Source organism: Carassius auratus, chromosome 19 (genome assembly GCF_003368295.1).
Source record: "Carassius auratus strain Wakin chromosome 19, ASM336829v1, whole genome shotgun sequence".
In the NCBI taxonomy this organism is placed as follows: Eukaryota; Metazoa; Chordata; class Actinopteri; order Cypriniformes; family Cyprinidae; genus Carassius; species Carassius auratus.
The window spans coordinates 7,735,820-7,763,464 of NC_039261.1; the positions used below are offsets into that span (position 1 = coordinate 7,735,820).

Genomic DNA, 27,645 nt, shown 5'->3' on the forward strand with positions numbered 1-27,645 from the left:
CCTGCTCTGGAAAGCATCATAATCTAAACACTCTGGAGCGACTGACTGACTGTGTCAGGTTTAATGCTGTGACATACAAGTCTGCAGCCATAAACGCATTTGTTTGACGTAAGCTGTGTTTTCATGTGATTGAATGAACAGAAAGTTATCGCTGTAAGTACACCATGGCTTGTAACCGAAAAAAATATTTGTATAGGCATTTATAAACATGTTTATAGCAATTCTGAGCTTAGCATTATTAAGGCTCCCGGTTGTATAATTGCAAATGCTGAAAAGGTAAACGATTTCGAAGGCATTTATGGTTAAATTGCGATGAAACTGTTTATTTTTAGCTTCTTACTTTCGATCTGTTTGTGCACTATGGGGAAATATTTTTGACATTTTAAAAGTGTGTCGCAGAAAGCCCCTTCAATTAATTGTGGGTGACCACTTCACTTCTTCACTTCCTTATTTCAGTGCTTTCCCTTCCTGTAAGTGTTTTCTGCGAACAGGGATGTAATAAATGTGTTCACATCTTCAGGTTCGGACTCAAGCATGGGTTTATCCGCGGCTCTTCGCCTCATCTCTGTGTCTGGGTGTCTGCTGCTGCTGTGTGGCTCCTCGTGGGGAGATAATGCCACAGTCCCTCTGGTGATATGGCACGGCATGGGTGAGTGAGACACACATCCGCTCTTGAGCTAATAAATAACAGGCCTGAGTCACTAAATAGTGTCAATCATTAGGGTAGTATTCAAAATGGTGTTTGTGTATACGCTGGCTTGCTTTAGCAATAAAAAACGGACACTAATATTTTGCATGCATCACACACAGACACTAACCATCAAAAGTTTGGGGTCAGTTTTATTTTATTTTCAATAAATTAATACTATGTAAAATAATTTTTTGTAATGTATTTAGTGCATTCTTTATGGACACAAGCATTAATATCTTTCAAAAAGAAAAACCTGACCCTAAACTTGTGAATGGTAAGTGACTTCTTTAATCTTTTTTTTTTTTTTAAGTCTTCTTTTTTAATGTATAATTGCTTGACATTTTATTTGTTTGTACTCCATTACTCCTCATTATTAAAACACAATTCCATACTGTAAAATATCTCCTAATTATTTAATTTAATCTAACATTTTGGGGGGTTATCATGATCATCTGTAGTACATAACAGATGATTGAAAATTGCTTATTTTTTATAATATTAACATTAAATTGTCTCTCTAATAAACACTAGGACCTATGCAACATTTACCAGATTAACAGAAACTCACCTACTGAGATCAATGCTAATTATCACTGTTATTTGTTCATTTGTTTTTGCAGGAGACAGTTGTTGCAATCCACTGAGCATGGGTGCAATAAAGAAGATGATGGAAGCTGAAGTCCCAGGAATATATGTGCTTTCCCTGATGATCGGCAAGACTGTCGTACAGGTAAAGCAGCTCCACATCCTCCATTCTTCTCATTCCTGTTGTTGTTTGAAATAAAAAGGTCTGATTTAGCTTCTGTTTTTTTTACAGGACACTGAAAATGGCTTCTTCATGGATGTTAATGAGCAGGTGTCTTTTGTATGTGATCAGCTGTCTCAGGACCCCAAACTGAAGGGAGGCTACAATGCAATGGGCTTCTCCCAGGGGTCACAGTTTCTGTAAGGGGTTATTTATTCAGACCAGTGCATGCAAGGGATTCTCAGAAGTCTTAATCATGTTGTTTTACCTTCCTGTCTTGTTTAATGTTTCGTAAGACGTGCAGTTGCACAGCGCTGTCCAGATCCCCCAATGAAGAACCTCATCTCAGTCGGTGGGCAGCATCAAGGTAATATGACAGACGCGCTCTGCTTACTCTTTGGCTGATGTACTTTCTAAAAATAGCAGAACATTTGTTCCTAAAAATGGTTAGCACTGTGGGACAACGTCCCAGTTTTGATTTCACAAGTTATGTTGCTTCAGGAAATGAAATTAATGAGTAAAATAAAATAACTTGAGAGAAGGTTATAACATTTGCAGTCACAATACAGCATGTAAAATTATATGTAGCTACCATTTGATATTAATTAATAAATCTTATAAAAAATGTTAATTAATAAAATACAATTAATTACAATTAATAAAATAGTTGTTTTTGTTGCTTTATTTAACTAAATCTTGAGTGACTAAATCCACATGATTCAAACATATCTTTTTTTGTCAAACATTTGATTCTCTCTTCCACTTTTTTCTTCTTTCACAGGAGTATTCGGTCTTCCACGATGCCCTGGTGAAAGCTCTCATATCTGTGAGTGGATTCGCAAGATGTTAAACTCAGGAGCCTACACCGATGTAGTTCAAAAACAGTGCGTGCATGGCTGCTTTTGGCTTCTCAGCAGACCATTTCCTGATTTCAGTAACACATCTGAACATTCACTAGTCAAGCAAATTGATTGTCATTTGATTTTAGCTTGGTGCAGGCACAATACTGGCACGATCCCCTCAATGACGACTTGTATAAAAAGCACAGCCTCTTTCTTGCTGACATCAATCAGGAGCGGGTAAGCCACATGATAAGGGAGAATTATTTTTAAATAGATATATTTGTGCGTGTGGTGTAATTGAATTTTATTTCTGTCAGGTGGTGAATGAGACCTACAAGAAAAATCTCATGTCTCTGAACAAGTTTGTCATGGTTAAGTTCCTGAAGGACACTATGGTAGATCCCGTGGATTCTGAGGTACATTAACCTCTCTTTTATTGAATTAGAAGAGGACTGAACCATTACTAATTTAATTGTCTTTATCAGTGGTTTGGCTTCTATAAACCTGGTCAAGACAAAGAGCTGGAAACACTAAAGGAAAGTGCTATTTATACAGAGGTAAATTAAATCTACCTCATTATACACATGTAACCCATATACATATATATATATATATATATATATATATATAAGAGATTGATCTACCTTTATTTTGTTTGGTCAGGATCGCCTGGGTTTGGCTGAGATGGATTCTGCAGGGAAGCTTGTGTTTCTTGACTATGATGGAGATCACCTGCAGTTCACCCAAGAATGGTTTAATGAAAAGCTACTTCCCTTCCTACGCTAAATACAGTAACAGGCTTAATCCTACACACACATAGTCCAGTGTCTGCTGACTTTAGCATGTTTCTAACTACTGCCTTTGAGTCTTATACAATGTCTAATATACAGAAATGAAGCCAGTCTTGCTTGTTTTATTGCACTGATCTGATTTTTATTTGATTGATTTAATCAGAAAAAAAACATCCTTGTTGTTACAATCCAATTTTAATTTGTTCTAATTGTGTACTATTTTTCAGTTCATTTTGGTTAGAGAATAAAACTTTTGAATCTTAAAAACCCCTTTGGCCTACGTTGTATTTATGGATCACATAAAGAGTGTACCATTACACTAATTATTTAGAGTTTAATATTAAAATGCATCAAAACTAAAACATACTTTGCAAAACAAATAGTTGTAAACTGGTGCTATAGCTTGAGCCAGACAACAGGACCAAATATATCCTGTTTTCAGAAACTCTGTGTCCTGTCCCACATCACCTTTATGGAAATCTTAAACAATAAAATGGAAGATGCTGGACTCTTGCAACAAAATGTATCTGACAATTACATACAGTGAAGCACACCAAAGACTCAGAATAAAGTGTTGTTATTTATTGAAACAGTTTTAATGATGTTTGTTCTCCAGTACTAATTATCGGCCAAATAAAGACAAAACAAGACAAACGATACAAAATAGATTCCATACTCATTGCCTCAGTAATATGGAAAGTAAAGATTAAGAGGTTGGAATTAAAGCCTAAACTAGTTAAAGCATGTGATGAGAGCAAGAGGTGGAAACCGGTCATGTAAATACAGCAGATAGTCATCAGATATCAGACATGGACAGTACTGTGGGCATCACAACATTACGCTGTGTGTCCTTCTCTGCCTCATCTCCAGTTTGTGCCAAGAACACTCAAGATATCAAAAAGCTTTCCACACCTCTCCGTCATGAACAATGGAATGTTCATTTATATTACACGGAATGTGCATGTGCTCTGGAATACAAAATGAAATAAAGAGCGAAATGAGAATTCCTAAAGCAACTATTGTTTTTTTTTTTTTTTGCAACATTGTTTCAGTGTCACGATTGGAAATATAACTGTGAATCCTGCAAGGCCGCCAATTGGTCCTGTAAGATTTGACACATCTTGATTCTATTTATCCCTAGAAAATAATAATAATAAAGTAAATGTCTGCATTTGTGGTCTGTAGCAGGACATTTATGTGCTTCAGATCTGAATTGCATATGTTAAACAGAAAACGGAATGACCCCCCGCCCAAAACACCTGCCCCCCCCGAGCAGAAAATGCAAATGGAAAAAAATTAAAAATACAAAATTTGATTAAAATGACTTGCTTTCTCATGTTGGCCATTTTATTTTGCTTAGTATGGCTGCAAGACAACAACAAAACAAAACATATGAAAACACCTCAACTGTTGGCAATTCTTTTCAAGTGCTAATGTTTTAAATCAATGGAATAGAAGAGAATGGAGCCCTGCCACTGACTGAGCAAGTGCTTGTGGGAAGCAAGCAGTCATGTCATTAGCTGAAGGAAGATATGATTGCTGCTGTGATTGGCTGATAGGAGAGTGGACCTGGTTGGCATTTCATACTACGTTGTAGTTTAAGCTCGTTGGTCAGTCAGGTAGGACACTGGAATGGGGGTGGTCTCATACAGGCTGGTCCTTTATCCCGCAATTTCGGTTGCTGTGGTGACCAGCTTGTTACCGTCCCATACAGTTTTGAATTGTTCAGGGACTGGGATCTCAGTCTGGAATAAAACGGAAACAGGAAAGCAATTACTCCTATTCTTAAAATGTTTAGAATCGTAGATGATTCACTCCATTACTTACGTATTCTCCGTCCTTTTTGGGCACCAGCACGTTCATCTCAGAGCTCTTAGCGCTGACGATTTCACATGACAGAGAGTCCTTGCTCAGGTACACATGGCAGCCATCGGTCTTGTTGATGGAGATGGTTGGCACCTTACCCATAACCTGGAAATCAACAGAAGAACAATGAGTCAGAAGATACAGATGCACAGAGTAATAAGAGAGAGAAAGAGTCAATATCAAGATATCTGGAGAATTAAAGACCTTTAATCAAAATTCATATTTTCAAGAAAACATTAGTGCAATCAGTTCCACTGTTTTAAGGAGCTTTATTTTTTATTTTTATTTCAAACACATGTGTAATTATGCTCCGTAACTTTTTAACCCACAATTTTTATCTTGCAATTGTGAGTTTATATTTTCCAATAGTTTTTTTTTTTTTTTTTTTTAATTCTGGGGTTGAAAAAAAAAAAAAGTGTAAATTCATTCAGGATCAAATTAAAGTGATAATTAAAAAAGAAATCCTAGACACTTTAAATGCTTAAATGACACTGCAGATACTTTACATTTATAATGAGAAGAGTACAAAGCACAAGCATACACACCTGGACCTTAACATCTTTGCAGTTGATCACCTCAACAATACCCACAACATCGTCAAAGACCAGACCCAATTTCTTACAGTTATCTGAAAAGACAACAAAACAAACTTCGATCTAAAATTTCTACCTATATAAAAACAAAGTGAAGACTGGAGGAGTAGTGCGTACATACCCAAAGTAATGGAGTTGATCTTCCCCTTCACCTGTAAAGTGCTGTTGTTGCACTTGAAGGCATAGACCACCTGCTTCAGTTCTGTGTCACTGATCACAAGGCCCTGGGCGCCTTCCTGATTTTCCTGTAGAAAAAGCCCAAGAGAGAGTGAAATATACTGGCTAAACAGTGTCATGTCTTCACAGAAATTCCCCCGTCAGTTTAGTTCAGTACTAAAACGGCAAAACTTTGCTTAGGATCTTTTCTACTGGCATCTATAAAGTAAACATACCTAAGCTTGAGATGGAAAATAACTATCAGAATGGTATTTACAAAAATAATTTGAGCTGCATACACAGACTATAACAGGCGTACTGACTCACTCACCACTTTCCATTTCTTTCCGTCCAGCTCCAGCACTGGGGGCAGAGTACGGGCCGGGCTGGCGGCTGCTGTGGGCCGAGCAGCGAAGGGTTTGGGCCCAGAAGGCACGGGAGCTCCTTTAGCTTTGAGCTGAGGATTCTTGTGCGTCTTCTGGTCATCAGACACATGCTTCAGTCCTTAAAGAGAGTCAAAAGATATTATAGATAGGACAAGTCTTAAAAAAAAAAAAAAAAGACAAGTCTTTAAAAAAAAATTCCTTTGCCAGGGAACACAAATACTGAGAAACCTTATACCCTTTATTTTGCATTATCGCTATCAGCCTATTATTATTAATATTATTGTTCTTTTAGGTTTGTAATCTTCATTTGTTGGATTTTTCCTTCTGAATCCAGCCTTCTGTGTGGAACAACCACTGATTTGGACAAACAAGAGACTTTTGACTGTTTCTACAGACTACTTATAGATTGCTTGTGGACTCAGTTCTTTTTATTGCTGTGTTTGTATAGGTGAGGATGAAAGAAGTATATTGGGTAGTTGTTGGTTAACTTCATTGTGAGAAAAGTATATAAAAAAAAAACGTATTTGCTAAATGCACAAATAAATAAGACTAACATTAACTGAAAAAAAAAAAAAAAAAAACACGTCTATATCAGGTTCCAAAAACAACAAGATATTTTTTCATTTTAGATTAACTTCATGTACTAAAAACATTTAAAATTACTTTAAAATTATAAATCAAACTGAAAATATAAAAGGAAAAACTGGTTCAAAATACTAAAAACGTCATCGCAATGATACTAAAATAACACTGTTATGATGGCTATTTAATTATTAATATCATATATATATAAAAAAAAAAAGAGACACCCTACAGTCTTACCACAAGTGAACGCACTAACTGTGCCCTTTTATATCATGACTGCTGCACTGACCTTTATAATACACACACACTGATGCTTCCATTACAGAACATCAAGTGAAACAATCTGCATCATTTCCAATTAGACAAAAGGACTGGTTAAGGTTTTAGCAATGACCTTTCCATTTAAAAAGCAATAAAAGGGTCACTGAATGTTTTGGGCGCTGTAGGCTCTACTGGACACATTTTAAACCTTTTTTCCCAAACCACATCATATCCATTTGTAGTACTACTACATCAAGTTAGGGATCCATTTAATACCTTTAGTAATATCAGCTCCCTTGTTGAGGGAGGCAAAGAGAGCATTGCGATTGGTTGCTCCAGAGTCTCCACCTGATGATTTGCCCAAGTCCATGGCGGGTGGAGGAGGACCTGGGGGAGGTGGAGCTGGTGCTCCTCCACTCGGGGCGCCTCCAGAGGCTGAAGCCACCGGACCCTGAGAAACCAAAATGCTTAATTTGGGAAATTCATTTATAGAAGCATGTGGGACAAAGCGAACAGACAAGAACGAGACTCACAGTCTTGCTCCAGCTCAGTCCAGTCGTGTGGTGCTGCTTGATGTAGGCCTGCAGCTCAGTCCAAATGGACACATAGGCATTGACCCATTCCACATGCATCTTATCTCTAAAAATAAGACAATAAGGCAGATATAGGGAAAATGACTGATATGCAATTTTGCTGGCGTTTAGACAAGCTGCATTACATCGCAGACAGACACATACTTTTCCTTGTAATCCTTGAGCACACGGTTTGTGTAAAACGTGGCAGCGTCCTGCATCTCCTTCACATAGGGGCCTGGCTTTGGTGCCTAACACATTTAGAAAGAAAAAGATTATATGTTTATTGAAAGACATGAACGAACATTCCACTGATTATGACTTTTGTTTCTTGTGCATATGCTGTGGGGTTCAAAAGTCTGATGAGAAGGATTTAGGAACATTTATGCACCAACGTTGTTGGCTTACTGAGAAAAAAAAAAAAAAAGTTCAAATGTTGCTTTGATTATCATAAGAACTGGTGCTTTAAAATCAAGGTACATCCAATCAGTCTGAAATTACCTGTGCTACTATCTTGTAGTATTTAAATAATTATATTTATATAAATGTGACCTAGAAAGAGAGCACAATCATACATTTCTTACTGTACATCATAAAATTTCTTTGTAATGTGGTCTTACACTTAAATCCCACATAAACAGCATCCCTAAAAAAAAAAAACACATATGAAAACGGTGTCCGTTTAACCCAGGTATTTTCAAATGTAGGGAAATTCTCACACTTGAGAATGAGGAAACTGATTGGTTGGAGTACACTTCCCTAATATAAAGTCCAATAATTGATTTAATATCAGACAGAAACACACAACTACAAAAACTGCAACACTCAGGCTATGTCCACACAAAGCCAAAGCTTTACCCATCCAATCTTTTCCTTGTCTCGAGAAATATCTGCATCCACATGAAACCAATGTAGTACAAAAACAATGTAGTATACATGCCAGACCAGCATGCGGCGATGTAATTCTGCCACAGAGATGCAATAAAAACAGAGAAGACTTGGACTATGTGCATAAACTTATACATACGGTATACAAACGAACATGGAACAATACATTAATCTGTGTTAATGTTAGTTGATAAAAAGTAAAATTGCACAGTGTTTGTTGATGTTTTTGTTGCGGTTACGTGAAGTAGCGGTGTCTGACTATGGGTAAGACGTGGGCTGATGACATCATAGTTTCAGAAAATACACGGATTCGCTGTCCAGAACAAAACGCAAGGGTGGCGTTTCCAGATTTATCCACTCTGGGAACCATTTTTAAAAAATATTTATCGGTTTCACTCTCCCAAAACATGGATCAGTGTGGACAAAACGCCTAAATGATACAAAAATGTATTCGTATACAGCAAAACACATCTCTGTGTGGATGGGGCTTCAGTGCTGGCAATCCCAGGCTCCACCCTCCACCTTACCATGGCAACCCAGCCCAGGGCGGGAACACTCTCGCTGACAGCAGAGAGGTGGTTGAAGAGAGGCGAGGAGCGGTTCTTCTCACGGAACGCCTGCACCTCCTGGATCACTTTAGACACGGGGGCCAACAGAGAGGTCAGGACAGACTACACAACACCGAGAGGGAATGAGAAAGAGGAACAGACAGATGGGATTAAAGATACACTTCCTTTCAAAATACTACCTTTTTTGTAAGAAATTAATGTTTGTTACGCAAGGATGCATTAATTTGATCAAAAGTGACAGTAAAGACATTTACTTTATAATACTTTATTTATTTTTACTTATTTACTTTTATAATATAAGACTTTAACTGAACTTTCTATTAAAATCTGGAAAAATGTATCACTGTCTACACTAAAATATTAAGCAGAACAACTGTTTTCAACATTGATTAGAAATATTTTTTGAGTAACAAATCAGCATATAAGAATGATTTCTGACTGGAGTAATGACTGCTAAAAGATTCAGTTTTGCCATCACTTATTTAAAAGATATCAAAATAGAAAACTAATTTTAATTTGTAATTTTCCCAAAATTACTGTTTTAAAATGTCTTTTTGTTACACATAATGTAGCCTTGAGCATAAGAGACTCTGGAAAAAAGTGCAGGGACACTTACATCAGAAGGTTTCTGAGAGTTGGAGGCAGTGACCAGAAGCTGTCTTTGACAGGAAAAGGCCTGCTTCATCAACTCAGCCTATGACACAAAACAAAGGATAAGACACAAGGAGTGGATTCTTTATCAATGTGTGCCAGTGCTCAGGAACTATAATGACAGCGCTGCAGTACGCACATGCTTCTGGACATCACCCCCGATCTTCTGACTGAGGGCAGTGTACTTAGCCACAGGGCCAGAGATCAAGTTGTCATAGGCTTCAACATACGCCGAAACCGCTGAAGGGAAGAGAAACAAGAACAGAATTACACCATGTCCTAAACAGACACAATGCAACATTTCCAGATTCCATCCGCAAGCAAGTTTCACCATGCACTTACTTCAGAGCTCTAAAAAGACAGTAATTTACAGGACTAAGCCAAAAGAAATCCTACTCATAATTATGATAATGTTTTATAAAGAGTCTATGGGCTTTTTAGTCCATGTCAATGTTCAAAAGGTTAGTAAGAGAACAGTAATATTATTCAAGTAATAGTTCATGCATCTTCAACAAACTGCATGATTTGAGGAGAGACAAATTTACACAGCAAAGCTTAAATCTTCAAGTTGCTAACTCGCAATCTCCCTTTTTGCACTAGGCACTGCTAATTATTGCCAGATATATCTGGTTTGCATTTTTCTTAATACCTCCAGATGCAGCAGGGCTGCCTCCACCCCCAGAACAGGACATGGCCTCCAGACGGCCCACAGCCACCTCCAAACGTTGCACTAGACCTGCCAGCTCTGCCATGCCTGATGGGTGAGAAAGAGAGACAGCTCAAAGATTACTGAAACAACAAGGTTGTACAGAAATCCCTGTAATCAGACGTGATTGTGAGCCTGGGTCGATTGTTAGTAAGGTTTTAACGAAATGACTAGACAAGTCTAGCATATGTCATCAGAGAGAAAATAGACAGGGTGAATTTTATTTTTATGCCAACGACTATTATTTTTATTCTGACTTCTTCTACAACTCATTGTTCACAGTAAAATGAACAATAAGATCAACAGTGGAAGTGTGCATAAAAAGTCAACAGATGAAAAACATGCATGCGCAATGTGCAGAGCCTGAAGAGAATGCAGGACGTGACACAACATGTTGTCCCACAAAAATGCTACAGGAAGAAGAAGAAAAAAAAAAGAAATCAGCAATTGAGAGAAAATAAATGTGCTAAACAAAAAAAAAAAAAAAAAAAAAAAAAAAAAAAAGGGAAGTAGATCTTGTTGGCCTTCTCTGGGCAACTTTCAAAGGGCAAGCCTGTCTTTATTGCCCCTTTACATGCAAGCACAATAAACAGGTAGCATTACGTAACTGAAACCTGATACGCGAATCTGGCTCACTGACTCACTCCTCCTTTTACCTGAATAGCTCTTCTGGGAAATGTAAAGGGAATCCATACGAGCACGTAAGCACCTGCCTTTAATGAGAGCTTGCACAAGGGAAAAATCCCACTTATTTTTAACTCCTTCAAGAAATCACACATTTCCCAAGACTGGATTATAACAACAGCAGAAAACTATTACCAGTGAAGTTCATGTCGGATACATTAAATTGCACTAGTTTTGAGAAAATGTGAAAGATTGAGTAAGCTAGTTAACAATACTAATACAATAAAGGGTTCCTCTGTGACCACAAGCAGCTGTGGCTGTTGTTTTCAAATGTTCAGGCAACTGGAATGAACAAAACATTTGTTCACACAGGAATAAAATCACAGACGCACGTTCGCCTTTGAGGAAACAAAAACACAGGAGCAAATGAAACTTTAGTTTCTGCCAAATAAAATAAAAGCAGACTGGAGTCAAACTAGATTCAAATTTCTCTACTCCCCTTTTTTCACATTATAAGAAAATATACACATTCAAATTAGAGCAGTCAAATCGCCTTGCCTCAGGTAAACAATTTCAGGGAGGCAACAACTATTGAAGAACCAGCCACCTACAGATGCAGGAAAATCAGTGAGATGATCCGAACTGCTCATCATTTGGGTTTAAAATTAACTATCGCCCACCAGCCAATTTGGCTACTAAATGTTAGCTTTAGTCAAAACTATTATAGAAGCCAGATTATCAAAATCACTGCTAAGATTTAAGCAAATTCTTTTTTAAAGCTGATTCTGAATCAGTCAATGACGGAGTGAGTCACTCTTTGTTTGCGAATACCATAAAGATGAACTAAAATAGAAATAAAAAACAAAATCCTCATTGTAATTTTAAATATGCATTTTAAAGACATGGCCCTTGTACTGTGTGTCACCCTCTAATGTTGGAGGACATAATTTATGAATAACTTAAACTTTCTTGCGAGCGTGTTAATGGATGTTCATTTCAAACCCAGATGAAGCTTCTGTGCTTCAGTTTAGAGGCACTGCGTTAACACCTGCTCTACATTCCTGAAGAGAAGCACACCAAAACAAGATAAAAAAAAAACTACAGTAGATTCAGATGTATCACTGAAACGCCATAAGGGTGCAAAGCTGTGCTTTTGGACATGAAAACAGGTCATTTATGCTTCAGGACTAGTAAAACTAGGCCATATCACATTCTCGGCATAGCGCGGGGTGAGATGTGCCATATTCATTCACGACACTACCAAAAGTCCAATGGCTTTCTTGACAAGCAATCAAGCCATTAATAAGATTACAATAGGATACGAGGCAAGAAGCAAGCCAAGAGATTTGATGTGATGTGATTTGACTGAATAATCGGGTCAGCAGGGACAACATTGTCGCGCGTTCAGTCAGACAATAAAGAGCGACTGTTTATAGAAAATAATGTGAAGACGGAAACAATGTAGCAATCGTTCAGAGTTCCTGTACTTGACGCACGCCCCACTTCCTTCATTTGAGCTGTAGCAAATTTTCAGTATTCTTTTGAGTCGGATCTTTTAAGTGAATCACTTGAAATGATTCACAAGACTTTGAAAAAAAAAATCTATAAATAAACTTAACGTAACTGGAAATTGTTTTAGACTTGATTGCACGAGAGTGTTATAAACACGCAAGCGAAACAGAGCTATTTTCATTAAATGCATTTTATAAAAACATGCAATGGCTTGATAATGACGCAAAAGAAACACAGAGTTTTCGAATCGGTTCTTTGAAACGAGTTGCTCGAAAGAACCGATTAGCATTATCGAATCAGACTTCCCATCACTGGGCGCTGATCTCTGCAAGACCAGGAACTTTCCCACCGACGCATTACAGTGCTGTTATGATTTCTGCAAACATGCAGTTGTGTAACAAAACACGTTTTATTCATAAGGCCTAATGCAACTGCGAGGATTCATCGCTTTTGGCAATAGTATGCGCGAGCGAGATCTGTTTCAGTTGTCATGATTTGTGTCTAGAAACGATTTCGCATATCACAGATATCTAACAATGCATTAGGACTTTTCTTCTTACCGTCACCGTCTGAGAAATGTTACAGTGGTCCTGGCTTTAGTCTTTGATGTTGAATGGGTGTATTGCGGGCTCCCCGTCTGCGACGTCTTCCTGTATGAGCGTGCTGAAGCTCCCAGCTGTCACCGCGCGCCGTTTCCGCCCAAACTCCACCGGCTGCTCCACTTCCTTATAAGGACAAAGGAGAGAGAGAGAACGAGTGTGTGATGAAGTGATGAGAGAGAGTGAAGCAGGAACAGGAAGACTCGAGACAGAGCACGAAGATGTGTTTGTTTATTATTATGAGTCTGTCTAGGTGATTAGATGTAATATTCATAGAACAAATTCCCCATTCTACCACTTAAAAAATGTGACATAATTATGTAATAATAGTGAAAGTGCTTGTTTTTTTAGTTTTACTTATTGTTCACTGGCATTTTTGAAGTCTTGGCCAACAATATTTTTAGAGCCGGAGGGGAAGAAATCTGGGATTCAGTACAGATGCTTGTTGGTCGAGCAGGAAGTGTGAATGCCACAGTTTTGATCTGCTCGAACAGTGCATGGAATCACAAGTGCCTTCTTTCACTGGCTTGTAATAAATGGACAGTTTTCAATAGTTGGTCAGTGTGCTTTAAGATAGGGCATTTCAGACTAATTTCCAAAATGTTAACACATTTTTTTGTAACTTTATTTGATGGTGCCCTTGTTTATGCATGTTGCATGTACTTCCTAAAGTACAAAAATGCTAAATTACAAACATTGTATATTACGCTTTTAAAAGGACAGTTTAATATAAAGTGTAACTTATTTTCCTCATTATGTTACACTGTGAACATTTAAAGAAAAAGTTTACCTCAAAATGAAAATACTGTCAGAAAATAACTGCACTTGGTTCCTTTTTTTCTGCAGATGACAAATTGCGTTCTCATCCACTTAGATCACAGTAATTAAAATTAAAAATATAGGCAGATGGAATCTAATTTGGTCTCAGATGAGTTTAAGCTCCATTTAAAGAAGTAAACATGAGGTTTGGTTCCTGCTTTCCTTAAACAGTGCCCTTTAAGGTAAGGTTTACAAAAATTGTGTTCAATCATAAGAGGCTTTGGTGTAAGTCCTAAAATTCAGAACAGAAATCATATATAACAAAACACAAGACAGCTTTAAATATATATTTTTTATTTACTCCAGTTTATAGAACATATCACATGAACCAGGGAATTCTTCATTAAAAACAGCATGAAAAAGCATGGTTTAAAAAAAATCCCTTCATTTTCCTCCTCATGCATTCAAAATGTGCAAGACTCAGACATGGGGGGGAGAGATCGCACACACATTGTTTAGATGACATTCAGCTCTTTCATAACAAACCATCAGGGTACACTGTAACTGAAGTGTCTTGTCTCAAATGGCTGAACTGAAATTACTTTAAAACCAAGTTCTGATTTCTGATGAACCAAAAAAAAAAAAAAAAAAAAAATTTAAAGAGAGTAAAATGCAATACTAACGCAAACCAAACCAAGTATAACAAAAACATGACTTATTAACTAGTGGCCGATTCCAGTTCGAGTAAGCCAGCCAGACCCCATCCTGTCATATTCATTCACAAAACCAGAGGGGGGTAAACGACTGGCCCCAGTGCAATATCCAATACATTTTCCAGTGTATGATACCCCTCCGTAAACCTCTGACAAACATGGCTATTTATGCTGCAGATGCCACATTTGCTGGTGTTTAAAGTGGAAAAGGGGCAAAAACACTTTTGACCTTCAGCCACACCAGACCGTAGGGTAACACACGCACATCTCAATGTGATACATGCAAACCATAAAAATGAACAAGGGAAGTGAAATCTTGCCTTCTCATGCAGTCATACCACATGGCATTATTAGGTGCTGTAGGACTCACTCTGCATTATTACCACAAGTAAAAATATACAAATTTATAGACATGCCAGGCAGTGTTTGGATGTGACAAGCTGCCTGTCATATCAGGAAGCTTTGTAGAAAGGGGACAGTGAGGCAGGCTCAGTTATCCGCAGTGTGATGTGACATTCTGGTGGGGAAAAGTTTTTCAGAGAGCTACTTTGAAATGCCCAACCCTTTCCAGGTTCAGCAGGAACATATATCCCTTGTCTTTCTCTACAGTAAAGCAGGTACATTCTTTTTGTCTTTTTGAGGTGCATGGCTCTACAGCTTTGTCTTTTTCCACCATTCAGGTTTAAATGCATTTTTATTTTGGCTCGGACTGAACTGTGATTCAGCCCAGGGAAGCAGGTGCAGAGGTTATCATTTGTGACGTCCCGCAAGTCCCTCCTGAATTAAAGTGATGAGGGGTGTCGTGGATGAGGGGTGAACAGTGCGTTGGTGCGATACAAGAAGTTTGGTTTGTGTGCTAAAGCAACTCCTCCCTTAGTTTTTTAGGTTTATGAGGACCATGGCCATTACGCAGAGATCCGTTTTGGGGTGGAAGGAGTTTTCCACGCTCTCGATCAGACCAGGGGATTCCTGCCTGACCATCATCACTTTCCAGATCAGAATCAGAGTGCATGAGTGCAGAAGATGTGGCAGCAGGAACTGCCTTCAAGCGACTTGGTTTTGTTAACTGTAATTCCAGAGAATCCTGATCATCCCCCTCCAGCATTTTATAGCGGCTCTTGCGTCTTACTTTGCTTTTCCGTCTGCTCAAGACATCATGCACAGTTTTAATAAACAATAAACCTTGAATTAAAAAAAAAATATGATAAATAACCGCCTAACTCTTACCTCCGACAGCAGCACACGATACCCCATATTACAGTGGCGATAGCAACCAGGATCATGAACGAGGCTATCGTCACATATAATACACTCCATTCTGAAAGAAACGCCATAACAACAACATAAACAGACCTTCAAACCTCATGTGAACCAACAGCTTCCCTCCACAATGTTTTACTTGTTGTATCCTCACCACAATTGCTCTCATCATCCCAAAAATAAGTATTGAATAAATTCTCCATCCAGAACGGGTGGCACACACAGCGTCTGGTGAAGGAATCACATTCCCCGTGACTGGAGCAGTTCAGCTGGCAGACTGGGGAAAGATCAGATCGGCAATAAAAAAAAAACAGCGCTGGGCACTGCTACATTACAAACATGAGTTAATGAAGCATTTAATGAATACTCACTAACGGTGTCCACTCGCCGGGCCTTAAAGATAAGGAATTCATTTTTTTGCTTGCGAAATTTGTTGCGTAGTTCCATAGCAACACTATGGCCGGCCAATGGAGGTCGTCCAGGACCTCCAGACACCAGAAATACCAAGCGAGTGCTGTAAAAGTAAGTAATATCATTCCATATATGTTTAGCACTGACACATGATTTTAAACAATTATTTCCAACCTAATGTTCCATTTATTTATATGAACCTATGCATGAATATTGTAAAATGAGAAAATCTTCAGTCTATTCTTTTCAGTGCCGTGAAGCAATTTAATCAGATCAGAGGTGGGCATTAAGTTTAGCACTGTCTGTGAAGCCTAAATGTGTGTTAAGCTGGACTGACCTGTGCTCATTGAAGGCGCTAATCTCTCGCACTGTGATGTCACTGTCCAGGACACCCAGAAGGACGCCAACCTGTCTGATGAGCATATCCTTCTGTCTGCGGGACACCTGAACCACAGCAACTTCCAGGATCAGCTCCACCAAGTCCCGTTCGTAAACATCTGAGGAACAGCAAGAAAGTTATATCATTTAATATTCATTTTATTTATTATTGCCTCATTTAGCTTAGGAGAAGCTAGTCAAAAGTATCAGAATTTCAGTAAGAGATAGCGATGCCAGTGAATTACCACAATTCACTAACACAGCCAAAACAGATCAAGTTCAAGTATTATTCATTAAAGTAAACAGTGGTTGCTTATTTATGAGCTTTATGATGAAGTTTTAAAGCAACACTGTAAAAGTACAAGTACTTTACATTTCACAAATCTGAAAAATGTTAATGCAATGTTATATCTTTTACAAGCAAAGCATACTGACCTGGTCGAACCTCTACAGTGCCTCTATCGGTACTGGTCTTTCCCTTACTGTCAGTTACAGTCAGAGTGAAAGTGTACTTCCCTTCCACCAGATTACCAAGAAAAAGCACTGCTTGATGGTCAGAGTTATTCAGAACATCCTGGAGAAGAAAAAAAAAGTCCCAGTCACTGTGGTCCTTATATATGACTCCTCATTCAGGTGAAGTGACCATACCTTTAAGGAACAAACTACACCGAATGAACAGGTCTCTCTTGTTTTGACACTACCACACAGTATTGAAAAAAAAAGTGGGACTGCGAATGTAGTCATGTGAATGTACTCTACTGAACAGTACTGACCCCTGCAGCTGGGCTGCTGTCTTCCCGGGTCCAGTGGTAGCTGATGCTGCCCTTATCATCCGATGATCGCGAACCATCCAGAAATGCTGTACGGATGGGAAGAGTGATCGGAGGACTGGACACCACTTTGGCAACTGGTGGCTGATCATCCTCTGATTTAAACAGACAAAACAGACAGACAACCACAGAACAGGTTTATGGTGGACTTGCACACATAAACTGCATGAACAAGTATTCTAACAAAGCCTACGAACACCCACATAAAACCTCTCTGGATTTAAATAAGGACACACACCTTCTCTGACAATGACAGAGACTGTGTCAGAATTCTCCAGCATTCTTTCATCAGTCACTGTCAATGTGAAAATGTACTCGCCCTCCTGCAGACCCATCACCACAGCAACTGCAGTGTCTGCATTATCAATTTTCACCCCTTCTGGGCCCCTGTAATACCATCAAAAAATAAAGTAACTATTTAACTACAGTTAAAGTAATTACATTACGACTTCTACACACTTCACGATTTTAGCAATCCTATAAGATCACTGCATGTCACATTGTGCAACATGGATCTAATAAACTTTGGATATGAAATGAATGTAGACTGTACGATGGTGATGCCTATGCAACTATGTCACATTTTCATTGGCTGGTCAGTAAACACTGGTTGTAGCAGAAAACTCAAGAGTAATTCGTATTTTTGGAAATGTAATTTTAACTTTTGACGAAAAACTTTGAGTACCATCAGGTTATAGTGCCAAAGACAAATACAAAGTTTTGTAACGATACACCAATGCATTCTTAAAATATAGCATTTTATGACAAAATTAAAAACAGCTGACACCCACAAAGGAAAATCAGGCATGTTCGACTCGGCATGCAGCACCAAATCACAAGTTTTAAACAAGTTATAAGAAAGAAGTTACAGAAGTTATAAGCAAATATAAAACATTTCCATATCTCCCTACCACTAGGTAGCGCAGCGCAGAAACTGCAAGTAGCCTCAGGTCATGGGTTTCATAAAACATACCAAGTTTGGCATGAATATTGGAGAGATATAACCTCAATTCTGATTTGGTGAGCTTTTCGTTGAAACTGTTTGTGCGTTTTTTAAAAATGGATGGGTCATCAAAAAGCTTTTGCTAACTTTTTGCCAGCATGGGCTGCCACAGACTCAAGAGGAGAAGAAAAAGAAAAATAATAGGAACGCCAATGGATACATTAAGAAACATACACAAGAACATTACATGGAGGGAGAGTGCATGTGTAACTGACTTGGTCTTTGTCCAGTGGTACGTGGCAATTTTTTGGTCATCACTGCTCTTGCTGCCGTCCAGCGTGGTACGATCGACCGGCAGCGTCAGCTCTTTGTCTGGACCAGCATCCGCTACAGGTGGCTTGTTATTTTCTGGAGGGATTTCACATACAGTGTGCTCAAGCACAAACAGCAGCCTCAAAAACAGATGTGAATCAGAGTGCTCTGTATTTAAAAAGATACCTGGCTGGACAATGACAGTGACCTGAGCCGTGTCTTGCTGGCCAGATGAGTCAGTGACGGTTAGCTGAAAGGTGTAGTCACCCTCCTGCATAGCAGACAGCTGCAGAATGGGTGTTCTCACACCCTATGGAGAACAAAACAAAGGTGTGCTCACCAATCCACTGGTTGGCAAACATAATAAACATAAATGGCATTCGAAATAGCATTGTGTTTCTCAAGTACCTGCATCTCCACCACCTTGCCCTTGCTTTCAGGACTGAGTGACCATTCGTAGGACAGATTCTCGTGGTCATCAGTACTTTGGTTGCCATACAGTGTGATATAGTTGTGTGGTAGGGTGATCACTTGGTTGGGTCCTGCATTTGCTGTAGGCCTGTAGTCTGTGGCCTTGTTGACTAACAACATGGCTTGGGTTGAATTCTGAGCTCCATTCGAGTCAGTCACTGTAAGACTGTTGTAGGAAAAATAGAAATAGCATAACACTTTTCCAAAACAAACTTGTGAGTCAAGTGTTATTTATATTTAAGCATTTTTTTAAATAGTTTGCCCAAGGACTGACTGGTTTGCCAGGTTTACAGTGGCTCTTCGATTACTTCCTGAGCTTTGAGCTCAAAATGTTTCCAGGGAGGCCAGAAGAAAAGATTATGAACAGGCCATAATGTGCATGAAAAGCTGGATAAAACATACCTGAAGGTGTAGTTACCAGGAACCAGGTTGGAGAGAGTGAGAATAGCAGTATCACCCGAGGCTTTTTCCTCTCTGAGCGGCCCCTTCACCTCCTCCCAATGCCACGACACTACTTTATCATCATCAGTACTCTCTGAGAAACACAAGACATTTATGAACACAGACAGATTAGATTAGATTTATTTGCCATCACAGAGAATTTTAAAGAGTTAAATTTAGCAGTGTGTTCAAACTAGGGCTACTCGGTTATGGTGAAAATGAGCATTTATTTCCAGTGATATTGTAACTGCAATTTTTCTGATATTCTGCTTGATAAAACGTATATTAATAATAAACCTCTCATCAATATTCTTTCTTTTTTACTAATAGTGCAGCTCTAGGTTAAACCTTAGCTCTAATTTGCATTAAAGAACTGTTTTTCTACTGTAAACTATATATATATATATATATATATATATATATATATATATATATATATATATATATATATATATTCAGCAAGGATGAATTAAATTGAACAAAAGTGACAGTAAAATTAATGCTGTTCTTCTGAACTTTCTATTTTTCAAAAAATCCACAAAAATGTATCATGTCACCCTGAAGCCATCACATGAATAAATTACATTTAAAAAAACATTTTTTTCGCAAACCACAAACCTTTGAAAGGTATTGTACATTTAAAAAAACAAAATAATACAATGAAGTATAACATGCTATTGTAAGGATAAAACAACATCAAAAATCTGATACGCACGACTGCCATCAATCACAGTGGAGCTTGTAGGCAGAGAGATTTCCTGGTACTTTGGAGAAACCACTGCAACAGGTGGCTTATTAACTCGTGGCTCTATAGAAAGCAAGAAACACAGGACTTATACATATTTTATGTGACATTTATACAAGGCTGCCCAAACAGAGCGCAACTCTGAAAACTGAATCCGGTACAATTAGAAGGTACATCAAATACTAAAGTTACCTGGATTGACAGTAACGTTGACGTATCCCTCCCCATGAGCACCGTCACCGTCCACTACCACTTCAAACTCATAGAGGCCCACTGTCAGCTAACGCAAACATTGTTCAGAATACCAGGAAAGTCTAGAATATTAAAAAGTCAAGCCTTTTAGACAATAAAAGAATAAGAGACACATTTTTTAAATACCTTACTGAGCTTAAGTGTCTTGCTGTGTTTATCCTCCATTTCTCCACTGTAATCTTTTGGATGCGTCCTCAAATGCCAATTAAAGTCATAGTTAGCCCCTAAAGGAATTAACAGAGAAATTGTTACAAAGATGAAGGAGGAGGAACTAACTGCAATGGCTTATGCTGAGCAGTACCTGAAGGGGGCGCTGGCACTACGAAAGCATTCAGCTCCACCTCATTGCGCGGTAAAGTGACCTCCACATTTTTACCAGCAGACACGAACAGCTCTCGCACTGTTATTTAAAACAAATGAAATAACACAAGGTTTAAACGCATTACACATAAGTCTGCTTTGTAAAATAGACATTGATTTTTTTTTTCTTTTTCATTTAGTTTGTAAAACTGAAAAGACAGATTGTAAATGCATGCAGTTCAATAACAATTATAGAGAGAATGTAGTACCAGCTGATGTAGTTGGTGGAGCCGCTGAACGGGTGTCAGATGTGGACTGCGGTGACTGATTACTGTTGTTCAGTGTTGAATGATCCACAGTGTCTGCATCCAGTGTTGAATTATGCTCAGATGCTGAGAGAGCTACTTGTTCTCCACTGCCACCGGTGGACTGGACGGTGGTCTCACTGGCTGTATATGGAAGAGCGGGTGCTGTGGGTTTCACAGACGGGCCCTGATCTATTTCCTGTGAGAGTGAAAATATCAGTTAGTTCACAGTAATAAAGTACAAATTAAAATATAAGAGTGCAAAAGTATGCTTTAGGGCAGTGATATTAAAATTTCATACCACTTTTGTCTAAATAAATTAAAATAAATACATTTTTAAAACTCTCTTTTTTTTATGCCACAAGTCACCACAACATTATAATGTACAGTATATTAATTAGTTATTACATCATTTAATTTCACTAGAATCAATTACAAGATTAATATGAATCATTCTTAAATAAAAATAATTAAACTATTAAGTGATTTTTTTAAAATCTAAATCAAAAAATATGGTAAATAAATTAAATATCCAATATTTAATATTTAATAATATTTTTTATTGTGCAAAATGTTATGCTTTATGACAGTGATATTACAATTCTATACTATTCTGGCAAAATAAATAAGAAAATCCCTAACACAAGTCACCACAATCTTATAATGTACAACTGAATTGAACTGAATGTTCATTCATACATATAATAATTCATATATTTGCTATTATATTTAACAGTGTTACTTATTGTTTTAATCAAATATTTAATCAAATTATATTTATAATTAATGTATATACATATTTTTAATAATTACATAATTTTAATCTGAATTATTTTCATTTTTAAAAAGACAACTTTAAACAAGCATTATGTCGGTGGCAATCTGTCCAAATGTAAAAGCATGGGAAATGAGCATGCACAGATAATATTCAATATCAGACAGTTTACATATGCTGCAAATCAACAGTTAAAGTGGACATTTTATACTTTAGGATAGTGCGTCTCATTTACCAACTCAGATCATCTGAATTCATCAACATTATCATAAGGGTCATAACAAATATACATATCTTTCCTTTCAGTGCAATATCTTCACTTTTTTATTTATTTATTGTTTCTTTCATCTATTCTGTGTTACGCACCTTGTGCAGAAGCTCTGCAATTTCATTGTATCGTGTGTACAATGACAATACAACATTCTAATTTTAATTCTAAAATTGTAACACATTAATTAGAACAGCTGTATGCAGACCCACTGCAGAAGTCCTCTGAGATCATATAATACAGTTTATATGCTCCGTTACCCTGATTATTCTGATATCCTCAGCATTTCGAGGTTTCCTGCGCATGCTCTTGTTCAGCTGCTGCAGAAGTCCCAGTGATTTTCTATCCGGCTGAGGAAGTGATGTAATGGTGCAGCCCTTTTTTTGAGTGCAGGCCAGTAATACACATCTTCCACCCAGACTCCACACAGCACCACAGGAGGGCCTCAAACAGCAGGATTCCCAGCACCGAGGCCCTCCCCTGTCCATTGCCAGTGGCTGCCAGCCCAGACCAATCACGCTGTTCCAGTGGATACCCAGTACACCACCCGTTACTCTGCACACGCTGCCCGAAACCCCTGAGAGAAGGACATACAGTACATAGCAATAACAATGGTCAATGAGGGCAAAACAGACCTGAGAAAAAAAATAGAATACTAAATATTACATTACTATGGCAATACAGTATGAATGTTTTGGACTGTATGCTAATAATTATTTTTTTATTTTGTGGCCAATAACGATAAATGGCTGATATAATACACGATTTTGTCTAAATAAATAAATATAAATCTGATAGATTTCTAGATTTCTAAATCTAGAAATGTGTTTAAAAATGCCACAGGTGATTTTAGTTACTTCAACACTATAATTCATTTTCCTTTTGAGGTTTGCGATTACATTAAGTAGTTTTTAATCATTTTAATTACTTAATATTAAATTAAATAATTCATGCTAAATATTTTTAAGTTCAATTAAATAATTAAAAGAATATTATATATATAAATTTGTTTTATAAAAAAATATAACTGAGCATTAGATGATGGCAAAGATAATCGAAATTTACAAAAAAATAATTAAATATACAGTATCGGACGATAAATATATTAAATTGACAATATAAAAAAAGAAAAAAATTAAAAAGAAAAACTATTGTATGTACAGTATATTGTCTGTTAAGTGATAAATGTCTATTCTCTAGTCTGAACTATATTCTATTTTGTCCAAACAATTAACTAATGAAATCTCTCCTTTTAAAGTGATTTAGTCACCACAACATTATAATGTACAATATAAAATATGCATATTCATTTCAAATATTAAATGGGTCTTAGAAAAATAAAATTAAATATTTAATAATAGTGTACTATTAATAATAATAATTCGTTTTTTAAATTTTAAGTGAACATTAGATTATGACAAAGGTAAAAACAGGAATTAAGCATACACACCTAAACATATATTCAATAGACAGATAAAGCTAAAATTAACGAAATCTCTAATATTGGCCTATACACTGGAAATTATATACAATTCATATGGCATAGAAATGGCTTTTAAATGGACAGATTTCCCACATAAGCTCAACTGCCCAGCCATGCCACCACAAGGCAAGGCTGTTTATCATACAGCGCAACTAACTGCACTGACAAGATCCAGGAAGTCAGTCCAGTTAGACATCCACCCCCTTCCCCAATTCCTTCATAGACACTGGCTACGTTTACATGCACCCAAATAATCAGTTTGTAATCGGATTGACAGCTCAATCGGACTGAAAAACGTTCATATCAACACCTTAATCGATCTGATTGAGCTCGATCTGAATGAAATTTCAATCGGATTGAAGGGGGTGGTTTATTCCTCTTCTAATACGATTGAGCATGCATGTAAACCCTCGATCGGATTGAACCACGAAACTGAAAGGACTGCGCATGTGCAATGATGCAGAAATTACGTAATGACGCATGGAACAAGCGGCTCTTCCTTTTGAATAAAGAATTGTATAAATGTGTGTCCTGTCATTATAAAACTCTCCTTTCACTCGGCAACTGTGAAGTGAGCAGGACAACCTTGTTTTGGAGACTCATCCACAGGCAACACGTTTTGGGCACTGGGAGGGGCTTTTTTATTTTTTTTATTTTTTGCGTGATAAATATGAGCAGCACAGCGGTTTATATGTATATTTATCATTATCAATAAATGGGTAAATATTAAAACAAATAAAGAAACCGTGTAGGAGAGTGGTTATTATGTGCAAACAGTGAGAAACTCTATATAATCGGTCACTTTCACGTTCACTATTTTAGCAGTGTCAAAAAATCTATTCCGATTTGCAGCTTGTGATATAAACCTGCACATCAACCCGTTCACTTTATTTAGCGTTCATGTAAACACTACAATCAGATTCATCAATCAAAATGAATTCAGTCTGATTGAACCAGAAAGTGTGCATGTAAACGTAGCCACTGTTTTGTCTATAAAGACTGTAACCATGACAACAGAGGGTTGCTTATTATGGGCTAGCAAGTGAAACTTGAACTGCAAGACACAGCCCCACCCGTGCAGTTTTCTCTGGGGTGGGGGACTGTGGGCCTGTTGTGCAATTTCCCCCTTTTTGTGAAAAGAAACAGAGTGTCCATTATACTTCCCTGCAAATCAGCGGCATCCCTCATGACCGCTACAAGTCACAAATAGCCTATACACTCAAACGTGCTAACAATGGTCCCAACAGTAGACTATTATTTGTCCAACATTCAACTAGTCAATTAATGATGCTGACTTGAATATTTTTAACTGTGTTGTTTTAATATCTTTCTATAACTGTTCGCACACGTTTGTCTGCTCACTCTTCTGCCACTGATTTTGAGTTATTTCATACAGAGGTCACAAACCTCCAGGAAAAAAAATCAACAGGACCTTCTTACCAGAGACTGAGCAGAGAAAACAAAGACAGCCCAGGTACAGAGAGGTAACCAGAAAAGGCCATTTCCACCTGCGCATCCTTGGCTCCGCATTGGACATCTTCCAACTAAGCAAGAGGATCTTGGAGAGAAAAAGACACCAAACTTATACAGCCATTTTATCTGAACTATGTTAGACAAAAACTGAAAGTTGCTTGTAAAGTTACTTTGAATGTTTGTCATACCTTTCCCTAAAAACGTAACAGAAAGCCCAGCAATACAAGGAGGTAAATGATGTGAAATGTGAGCAAACAGATGAAAAGTCGTCCACACAAACAGATCCTGAAGCCACAGCTGCATGGCACCACAGCACTGTGTAAATACAGGGATTTCTGTAACCAAAAATTCATATTAAACGAATTAAAATGTGTAAATCTTATCATGGTTATGTTAACAAAATCAGCAGCCTACTATGTACTTAAGTGTCCTATCGAATTCAAACTTTTGCATCATTATTTTTCGAAAACCCAGCAATACACAATACAGAAATACAGTATAAAATAAAAGATCAATTTGGTGATGTCACATTTACAGAAATAAATAAGTAAATGAAAAAAAAAATACAAATTAAAAATAATATTAGTTTTCATACACACACACACTAACATAATCATTTAAAGTCAGGCTAGGAAGATCACAGCTAATATGAGGAACTGCAACTGCATTTGACTAATTTTGAATAAATTTATGAAAAATTACATTCCCAAATTTTAAATATCAAAACATATTATTTTGTCATTTAAATCACCAGCATATTGTTCCAAACCTGTATGCCATTTGATCTCAAATGAAACACAAAAGGACATGATTGACATTTGCGTTCCTTTTTCATTTTCACGACATTATTTTTTTTTTACATTGAATGTAAGAGAAAGGTGACTGAAGCTGTCACGCTGCATTTTTGTTTTCCACTGAGTAAAGAAATGAACTATTTCTTTGGCACATTATACTTTTTTTCTACATGAAAACGACAGATGTTTCTAATAAACATCTGTCGTTTATTAATTTCAAAGTAATACTAAGAGATTCAGCAGAACAGTGGCAGTGGTTTTGATGTTGTGATGGACAGACAGCGACCCTGATGTGAACAGGACAGTTAAAGGAGACAGAAAGAAGAAGACAAGGAAGCGAGCAGGTCTAAAGATCCGGGCTGGCACACAGTCATCACAGGCCTTCTCTGAGCCAACACAAATACAGTACAACACACTGGGTAAACGGATTCATTAGTGCTAAACCCTTCGGGGTTTATTTTTCCGTTCCGACAAAACAATGTCATTTAACTGAGCGACCAGGAATTTAAAGATGTCGACAAACGGTTTAAAGGATGACATTAATCACCTTCGCCGTTTAAATTATACACCAAAATTGTCGTGTCAGTTCTAAATCTAACTGATTTAAATATAACTATATTTTAAATATAACTCACTATGTCACCTGCAACTGGCGCTCACATTGCGCACAGCTGCATACTGCATAACCCCCAAAATGTCACATCTCGTCGACATTGTCTATTTAGCGGATATTCATTTATGATTGGTTGGAGTTCTCGCGTATTTGCAGTTTTTAGTGATCACCAGTGGTGAACTCATTGACAGGTTGCTAACAGCTGTTTAGACTTGGTTACCACTGGATATGAAATCCCTCAAGAATGAGCGAACATCATCGCACGACTCTGTGTTCACTGCTATATTATTGCGCTCGGTGACACCCAGAGTAAAACACTTTCACTCACCTGCTCAATGTCAGTCAGATTTCTGTAGCGCAAAATGACATTTAGACCCTTCCAGCAGCAGGACGTGTTTTCATGTCGCTCTGTCTTCTGTGTCATTAATCTCTCGCAATCACACTTCCACACGGAAACAGACCCGCGTTCAGCTAAACAGCGCACTTCCGCCCCGCACTCCGAGTTCTCCTTTTGAAAGTTTAGTGCTCGAGCGCAAAACAGAACTGAAACTTGAAACGTAATCCTGACTATATTAAGTTATCAATAGAGTCTGTTGTATAAAAGAGTTATAATAATGCTATATATTAGATAAGCTAATAAAGACGCCACTCACAAACTTGGCCGACAAACAATCTCCGAGACGTCACTTCCGATCTAACACTTCCGTCTAAAACATATTATGATAACATAATATGAAACATAACAAAAAAACATAATGTTATAATATAGAAAATGTATTAATCTGTAATGCCTAGAAAATAAAATTGTATTTGTATACATTGTTCAGGAAAGATTAATAGCTGCTATTTGTAATTATGGCTTAATTTTAATGAATAAATAAAATACTTAATACAAATACAGGTTATTTTATTTTATTTTACGCAAAAGGTTTGTTTTTAATCGTCATACTGCAGATGTCATTTCTCCACACCAGAGGGCGCTGTCTTCTTACTTGCTGGGTTTTAGCTCCAGAGTCTGAATACTCTCATGTGGAGAACGCCACATACGGAAACACTGACTGTATGGAGCCTGTAATATGACA

The 27,645-nt window shown here is 37.5% G+C and overlaps 3 protein-coding genes and 1 long non-coding RNA gene across 5 annotated transcripts; 1 reads left to right on the forward strand and 3 right to left on the reverse strand.

Annotated features, from left to right (window-relative positions):
• The first annotated feature begins 14 nt into the window (after positions 1–14).
• Positions 15–3,336, forward strand: ppt1 (palmitoyl-protein thioesterase 1 (ceroid-lipofuscinosis, neuronal 1, infantile)). Its single transcript, XM_026288632.1, has 10 exons — positions 15–153; positions 521–649; positions 1,312–1,421; positions 1,509–1,636; positions 1,733–1,803; positions 2,218–2,320; positions 2,425–2,515; positions 2,596–2,694; positions 2,764–2,835; positions 2,942–3,336. Exons 2-10 carry the CDS (start codon positions 535–537, stop codon positions 3,062–3,064), a joined length of 912 nt encoding a protein of 303 aa, XP_026144417.1. The 5' UTR covers positions 15–153; positions 521–534; the 3' UTR covers positions 3,065–3,336.
• Positions 563–1,791, reverse strand: LOC113119296 (uncharacterized). Its single transcript, XR_003294437.1, has 3 exons — positions 1,705–1,791; positions 1,260–1,456; positions 563–677 (listed from the first exon to the last, which is right to left on the reverse strand). It is a non-coding gene; the product is annotated as an uncharacterized LOC113119296 (long non-coding RNA).
• Positions 3,337–3,636: 300 nt separating the features above from the next.
• On the reverse strand, positions 3,637–13,155 carry cap1 (CAP, adenylate cyclase-associated protein 1 (yeast)). The gene is made up of 13 exons (XM_026288631.1): positions 12,999–13,155; positions 10,246–10,350; positions 9,736–9,836; positions 9,562–9,639; positions 8,904–9,047; positions 7,654–7,739; positions 7,450–7,555; positions 7,193–7,367; positions 6,016–6,188; positions 5,650–5,773; positions 5,481–5,563; positions 4,897–5,040; positions 3,637–4,814 (listed from the first exon to the last, which is right to left on the reverse strand). Exons 2-13 carry the CDS (start codon positions 10,346–10,348, stop codon positions 4,731–4,733), a joined length of 1,401 nt encoding a protein of 466 aa, XP_026144416.1. The 5' UTR covers positions 10,349–10,350; positions 12,999–13,155; the 3' UTR covers positions 3,637–4,730.
• A 978-nt stretch (positions 13,156–14,133) lies between these two features.
• Positions 14,134–27,051, reverse strand: kiaa0319l (KIAA0319-like ortholog). Of its 2 annotated transcripts, none has more exons than XM_026288634.1 (21): positions 26,892–27,051; positions 25,345–25,471; positions 25,124–25,241; positions 22,461–22,777; positions 21,122–21,356; positions 20,854–20,952; positions 20,679–20,776; positions 20,493–20,580; positions 20,271–20,363; positions 19,517–19,649; positions 19,052–19,280; positions 18,830–18,953; positions 18,607–18,739; positions 17,627–17,775; positions 17,332–17,483; positions 16,994–17,132; positions 16,518–16,677; positions 16,141–16,283; positions 15,924–16,046; positions 15,737–15,827; positions 14,134–15,651 (listed from the first exon to the last, which is right to left on the reverse strand). In XM_026288634.1, the coding sequence occupies exons 3-21, from the start codon at positions 25,218–25,220 to the stop codon at positions 15,366–15,368; spliced, it is 2,889 nt and encodes a 962-aa protein (XP_026144419.1). In that variant the 5' UTR covers positions 25,221–25,241; positions 25,345–25,471; positions 26,892–27,051; the 3' UTR covers positions 14,134–15,365. The 2 variants fall into 2 exon arrangements, with proteins under 2 accessions (XP_026144419.1, XP_026144418.1); XM_026288633.1 differs by having other exon boundaries at positions 25,345–25,491.
• Between the last annotated feature and the right edge of the window lie 594 nt (positions 27,052–27,645).

Coding starts and splice junctions, on each gene's coding strand:
- ppt1 (XM_026288632.1), top strand. CDS start 535: ATGGGTTTATCCGCGGCTCTTCGCCTCATCTCTGTGTCTGGGTGTCTG. Junction 2,321..2,424: donor ACCGATGTAGTTCAAAAACA/GTGCGTGCATGG, acceptor ATTTGATTTTAG/CTTGGTGCAGGCACAATACT. Junction 2,516..2,595: donor CTGACATCAATCAGGAGCGG/GTAAGCCACATG, acceptor TATTTCTGTCAG/GTGGTGAATGAGACCTACAA.
- cap1 (XM_026288631.1), bottom strand. CDS start 10,348: ATGGCAGAGCTGGCAGGTCTAGTGCAACGTTTGGAGGTGGCTGTGGGC. Junction 9,048..9,561: donor ACTCTCAGAAACCTTCTGAT/GTAAGTGTCCCT, acceptor GGTGTTGTGTAG/TCTGTCCTGACCTCTCTGTT. Junction 5,774..6,015: donor ACGGAAAGAAATGGAAAGTG/GTGAGTGAGTCA, acceptor CTTTTTCTACAG/GAAAATCAGGAAGGCGCCCA.
- kiaa0319l (XM_026288634.1), bottom strand. CDS start 25,220: ATGTCCAATGCGGAGCCAAGGATGCGCAGGTGGAAATGGCCTTTTCTG. Junction 19,650..20,270: donor CACTGTGATTGATGGCAGTC/GTGCGTATCAGA, acceptor TGTGTTTCTCAG/AGAGTACTGATGATGATAAA. Junction 17,484..17,626: donor CTCTGTCATTGTCAGAGAAG/GTGTGTGTCCTT, acceptor TGTTTAAATCAG/AGGATGATCAGCCACCAGTT.